The sequence below is a fragment of the Emiliania huxleyi genome (genome assembly GCF_000372725.1).
Source record: "Emiliania huxleyi CCMP1516 unplaced genomic scaffold EMIHUscaffold_273, whole genome shotgun sequence".
NCBI lineage: Eukaryota > Haptophyta > Isochrysidales > Noelaerhabdaceae > Emiliania > Emiliania huxleyi.
The window spans coordinates 126,926-132,753 of record NW_005199983.1 but is presented as its reverse complement, the minus strand read 5'-3'; the positions used below and the strand labels follow the sequence as shown (position 1 = coordinate 132,753).

The following is a 5,828-nucleotide window of genomic DNA, read 5'->3' as shown; positions in this document are numbered from 1 at the left end:
TACAGAGGGAGAAAATAGCAAGCAGCAAGAGCTAGAGAAAATAAGATACAAAAAGCAGGCGATGAGACGAGTAAAAGGTAATAGGACGGCCTTACCACAGTTAAGATGTCAAGAAGCCGCAGGAGACAAAGTTGGAAGCAAGCCACGTAGGATAGCAAGGAGGCCGAAGACGTGTGCACGACGGACTGGGAAATTCGCGTGCTTCACAGGGCTCAGGGTGTATAGCAGAGGAGGAAAAATGGGATAGGGACACCCCCCCCCCCCCTCTTGACCCGAGGCCCGCCCCGCGTCTCAGGCCCGTCCGCCACCGCCCTCGCCGCGCTGAGCGCCGCCGGGTCTGGCAACGGCACTCTGTCAGTGGCAGAGCGGCTTCTGCTGTGCGGCGCCCTCTCCGCGACGAACAAGGAGCGGGTGCACCGCGCAGCGCCGAAGGTGCCGCCGCGCAAGAAGTGCGAGGCGTGCGGCGCCCTCAACCCTACGGCGCGACAGCACTGCTGCGCGTGCGGGACGCGGTTCGTTCTCAAGCAGAAGAAGGGTGGCTCCCGCCGCGCCGCGCTCTCGTCGGGCGAGCGCCGCTCTCTCGCGGCTCGGGCGGTGCGGCTCGCCTCCCCGAGCCGCGGAGACCCTCTCGCTGTAGGCTCCCTCGATCTGCCGCCGTTGCGGGCGGTCCGCGACGGCATGCGCGACGAGGACCTCGACATCGTCGGCGGCGACGGAATCACCGGCGACTTCCTGGGCGACGCGGCGTCCGTCTCGCTCGCGGGTCCGGTGCCCCGGCCCGGCTCGAGCGTCGGGTCGGACAAGGAGGACGAGGGAGAGGCGGCGGAGGGCCGCCCGCCGACGGCCCGCAAGGGAGTCGCGCGTGTGTCGTCGTGGGCCCCACCCCGGCCGCGAGGCAAGAAGGTGCCGCCCGCCCCTCCCCGCCCCTCCCCGCCCCTCCCCGCCCCTCCCCGCCCCTCCCCGCCCCTCCCCGCCCGCGCCTCCCCGCCCCGCCCCGCCGCGCCCCGACCCGCCGCGACCCGCCCCTCCCCGCCCCTCCCCACAACGGCCGACCCCGTCGCCGTGCCGCCCTATCCGCAGGTGTGTCCCTCTTGCACGACCAGCAACGACATGCTCGCCCTCGCTTGCTCCTTCTGCTCGGCAAAGTTTTGCGTCAAGCAGACGGCGCAGCTGCGGACGCACGGCGGCGGAGGCGGGAGCGGCGGCGAGGTGTACGCCGAGCTGGAGCCGCAGGTGGACGCCGACAGCGAGGTTGCGGGTCCCAACGGCGACATCTCGACGCGCGCTTTTGGGCAGCTGCCCCTCGAGTCGCAGATCCTCGTGATGCAGGAGAAGGCTGCGCAGCGGCTGCTCGCGCAGACCCTCGCGCGCCAGATGGCGGAGGAGGTTTCCTCCAACCCGGAGCTGGCGGCGGACCCGCGCAGGCAGCTCGAGCTCAAGCAGCTCGCGCAGCAGCAGCTCCTCTACCAGATGGCGCTCGCGTGCCACGCCGCAGCGCCGAACATCGCCGCCGAGCGGTCCTTGCCGGCGGCGGGCGGCGCAGGGACGCCATCGGAGCCGTTCGGTCTCTCCTCGGGCGTGCGCGGCGGCGACGGGCTCGGCGCGCCGGGCAGGTCGGCGGAGGGGCTGCGCCTCGCCGCCGTCGCCGCAGCGGAGGCGGAGCGCGACCTCCTCGGCAGCTCGGCGGCGCTGCTCGGCCAGATGTCGGCGCTGCCGCGCGGGAGGGGCCAAGGCGGCGCGAGGGCGCCGGGTGGCTCGGGCGGCTCGGGCGGGCGCAAGGACCGGAAGCGGCGGCGCGCGCGGAGCGGCGGGGAGGATTCGCGCCGCCGCCGCTCCGCGCCGGCCAGCGCGCCGTCGCGGGACAAGCGGCCCAAGCAGGGCGGCGGCAGCAGCAAGGGCGGTAGCAGCAAGGGCGGCAGCAGCAAGGCTTCCGAGGCGGCGGGCGGCGGGGGAAGCGATCCTGCGGCCGACGCCGCGGGCAGCGAGGCGGCGAGCAAGGCTGCGGCGGCGGAGAGCAAGGCGGCGCGGCTGGCGCGGCGCGAGCGGCAGAAGCGGTCGGCGGAGGAGGCGGACGGAGCGCACCTGCAGCTGGCCGCGCGGATGCCAAACACGTCTGCCAAGCGGCTGCTCAAGCAGCTCGCCGACTTCAACCCGTCGGGGAACCAGGACTCGGCCGCCAACGTGCTGCTTCCCAACGAGAAGGAGTCGCGCCGCAGAGGGTCGAGCTGGAGCTTGCAGTTCTCTGCGTGCGGCACGACGGCAGACGAGGAGGGCCCGCCGCCCGATGGGGCGTCGCTGCCGGGCGGGGCTGTGGCGAGCGAAGGAGGCGGGGCCCCTGGCGGGGGCTACCCGCCCGGCGAGGCACCGCCGCTCGCGGGCTCGGACACCGCGCGCGATGCCACAGAGGCGCTCGCCGCCACCGCGCTGTCGTGCGGTTCGCACGCCCGCGCAAACTGCAACGGCAGCAGGAGCGGGAGCGATGCCGACTCGGCGGCTCAGTCGGAAGCGTCCAGCGACGCGGACGGGTTGGAGGGGGAGGGAGAGGAGGCGGCCGATGGCGCCGCCGCCGACGCGCCGCAAGTTTCGCCCGCTCCGCCGACGGAAGGCCTCTTCCGGAGGACAGTCTCGGTGGCGGCGGCGCTGACTCTGTCCGAGGGCCTGACCTCGGGCTTCTCCAACGGTGTCGCGGATGCGGGCCACGGAGAGGCAGGCGGCGACGGCAGCGGGGGCGGCGCTGGTGAGGGGTCGGGCGGCGGCGCCGGCGTGGCCGGCGTCGACATTCGCAGGACCGCATCGGTGAACGCTGCGTTTGCGCTCTCCGATATGGTCGGTGCACCAACTTTCCCCGCCGGCGGCAGCACGCGAGCGACATCCGGCGCGGCGACTACGTAGCTGGCGAGGCGGGGAAGGGGAAGGGGAGGGGAGGAGGCGCACAGAGACTGTATGCAAGGCCATAAGAGGCCGGGGCGGGGAGACGGGGGGGCGGTATGCACTTGCCCGCTAGTCACGCGGTTCCATGCCGAGGCAAACCCAAAAACAGCCAGTCGTGAGTTTTGTGTATACACCGCGGCAGATGTTGTTCGCCGTGCAGATTGTTTTTAATTCTCAGGATTGCGTTGAGACGGCGATCGGTCGGGGGAGAGAGAGATCTGTTCGGTCGGTACACGGTAGTTTTTGAGGCTCAAACGGCTTCCCTTTTCTTTGTATAGAGTAAGGATATGACGGTGGTGCGCATTCCTTCCGGCGTGATGCCGTCCGCGTGGATTTGAGCAAAGGCCTCGCTCATCACATTCACGCCTCGCTTGAATGGGTGGCTGTACTCTTCGCTGAGCCCACGGCCACGGAGCTGGCCTTGCCATACCGTCCGCCTTTGCGAGCGTGCTCACCCGCACGATCCCTGGGGGCTCGTGTGCTTGCACGCGGTCGCAGCGTCATCAAGGCTCCACGCCACGACAGGACCGGCCATGCCGGGTGGCGTCCTCGCAACATCCGGAGAGGTGGGCAAGGCCTCTGAGGAGGCGTGCGGCGTGCTGACGGTGAGCAACAAGATCGCTCCCGCGGCGCCAAAGCGGCGTGCGCGCGGCGGCAAGGCCGGCAGCCGCGCGCGCCGGCTCGAGAAAGGCTGCGGCACCTGCGGCTGCTCCTGCGATCAAGTGGGAGCAGCTCGCCCACGGCCTCTTGCGTCAGCAACGCGCGACTCTGCGCGACGGCGCGCGAGCGGCCTGGGTGCGCATGCGCGCCGCCCGCGCGAAGATCGGCGCGGCGGTGCGGAGCGCGTGGAGGTGTAGGTCTCTGCTCGCGCGTCACCTCGAGTCCCTTCCCACTGCTTGATCCAATCCTTGGCCCTCTGATGTCCAGTGCAGCGCATGTACTCTTGGTGTGTGTGCTGTGGGCCCTCCTTGTCTCTGCAATAGACCGTCCGTGTGTGTGAGGTAACACCCACCTACCTACCTACCTACCTACATTCACGCCTCGCCAGAGACCTTCATCGTTCATGATCCTTAACCTTGTTAACTAGTAAGAAGTCAAACACAGAAGAAATGCCTTGACTTTCTTGCTGACAGTCCCGCGTTTTGACAGAGTCTTCTTGTGAAACATAGCCGATGACGGCCGTCCCCCGGACCAATGGCAGCCAATGGATCTCTGCGACGCGTCCTCCTGCCAGGCACCAGTGATGTGAGGCGCTCCAGCGACGGCTCTCTCCGACCGAGCGATGCGGGCAGCAGCCGCCTCAGCGCAGGCGGGCGGGCGCAGTGGAGCTTGAAGGCGCAGCTGACGGTTTTCATCATCAGGCACGGCGAAGCAGAGCACAATGTCAAGGAGAAGCAGGCCAAAGAGACTGCCCGAAAGACGCTTCTCGAAGCTGGGCACCACCCCAACAGCCACGAGGTGGTATTGGCGCAAAAGGCGGCTCGAGAGGCTGTTCTGTATGCGCAGGAGGCGGACCCGCCGCTCTCCGTAGCCGGGAGGGAGAGTTTGGCTGTGTCCAGGGAGCGGATTGCGGACCTGGTTCACGCCGGTTTCCTCCCACCGAGCTGCGTCCTGGTCTCGCCACTCCAGCGCGCGATGCAGACTGCCGCGCTCGTGTTCCCTGCGCACGAGAATGTCACCGTGCGCGAGGTGCTGGCCGAACGCCGAACGGGGCTGGCCTGCGACAGTCGCTCGCGCGCCTCGACCCTCGTGATTCGAGACACCTTCTCCATGTTCGATATGTCTGAGATTGTGGAGCATGACGGCAGCGCGGCGACGAGCAAGAGTGTCGGGCCGATGAGGCGCAACTCGACCTGGCCACGGCTCATTGGGATGGCTAGCGATGCGGAGGCAGCAGCGAGCGAACTCGACACTCGCATAGGCAGAAAGCAGGGTGGCGGGCGCCGCCCGCTGCCCCAGGCAGCTTCCACTCTGGGGCTAATGGCCCTACATGGCGTAGACAGCTTCGGGGTCTGTGACGAAGAGAGCCAGGGCAACAGCAGCTCCGCCCCACCAAGCCGAGCGCTCGAGAACCGCGTCATGCTCAGGGGGCGGGCTGCACAGGTGCTGGACCTGCTTGAGGAGCACGGCCTGAACCACCACGCGGTTGCGCTGGTGTCACACAAGGCATTCCTGGCCGAGCTCGAGCGTGGGCCGTTGGGCAGGCCCGATGCCTCCGAGTGCGCCAACGGCGAGGTGCGCGTGTTCTCAGTCGCCATCTACCGCAACGGGAACGGCAGCCGACGGGTGTGTGCTTCGCGTATTGCATGAGCATGCGGTGAGCCATAAGTAATGAGACTCCAATACAGTCCAGTGTCCAGTCTGTGGATCCGCGCCGACCCAGGCCGACGGCGCAAAAGAGAGGCAGCAGAGCGCTGCTGCTGGGGGGGGGGGGGTCCCGACCCCCCCAGCAGCAGAGCGCACGGACCCAGTTCTCCCGCCTCTTCGCCGCCGCCCCCCCTCCACCCTCGGCTCGTGTTTGAGCGTACGCTCGAGGCGGTTGTGTTCACCGCGCCTTCGAGCCCGGTTGGCAGTAGGAGGGCCCGCGCCGGTGAGACCACTGATTTTGGTGTCGACCATAAATTCTCGCCACTGGAACACATGCTACTTACAACTGCTGTCTGTACAGAGATGCCAGCACCCCCCACAGGCAGAGCGCTGCTGCTGGGGGGGGGGGGGGTCGGCCATGGCTTTAGATGTGCAGGGGGGGTACCGAGCAGTGTGCGGCCGCTCCCCAGCTTTCGGTTACTTTCGCGAGCGGAGCCAGGGCAGTCCGCAGAAGCCGTGCGTGGGCCCGACCCGCGAGAACCAAAGTCCCCTATCAGGTCTTAACGTGTGTAGTTGTGGCCTGTGCCGTG

General features: G+C 68.6%; 3 protein-coding genes across 3 annotated transcripts in view; all 3 read left to right on the top strand.

The window, feature by feature from the left end:
• Positions 1-3,076, top strand: part of EMIHUDRAFT_457776 (hypothetical protein) — a 4,879-nt gene extending 1,803 nt beyond the window's left edge. Inside the window, exons 5-10 of the mRNA XM_005776752.1 lie at positions 151-217; positions 296-535; positions 638-903; positions 1,081-1,750; positions 2,078-2,680; positions 2,867-3,076. Of these exons, the coding sequence (XP_005776809.1) occupies positions 151-217; positions 296-535; positions 638-903; positions 1,081-1,750; positions 2,078-2,680; positions 2,867-2,892 (1,872 nt within the window). The 3' untranslated portion in view covers positions 2,893-3,076. The remainder of the gene's footprint in view (positions 1-150; positions 218-295; positions 536-637; positions 904-1,080; positions 1,751-2,077; positions 2,681-2,866) is intronic.
• A 388-nt stretch (positions 3,077-3,464) lies between these two features.
• Positions 3,465-3,782, top strand: EMIHUDRAFT_367732 (hypothetical protein; the record flags this gene model as incomplete). Its single annotated transcript, XM_005776751.1, has 2 exons — positions 3,465-3,653; positions 3,688-3,782. Coding segments are annotated over 2 exons (284 nt in total), but the record flags the coding sequence as incomplete, so codon positions are not given.
• Positions 3,783-4,125: 343 nt separating this feature from the next.
• On the top strand, positions 4,126-5,241 carry EMIHUDRAFT_238621 (hypothetical protein; the record flags this gene model as incomplete). Its single annotated transcript, XM_005776750.1, has 1 exon — positions 4,126-5,241. The coding sequence occupies one exon, from the start codon at positions 4,126-4,128 to the stop codon at positions 5,239-5,241; it is 1,116 nt and encodes a 371-aa protein (XP_005776807.1).
• Between the last annotated feature and the right edge of the window lie 587 nt (positions 5,242-5,828).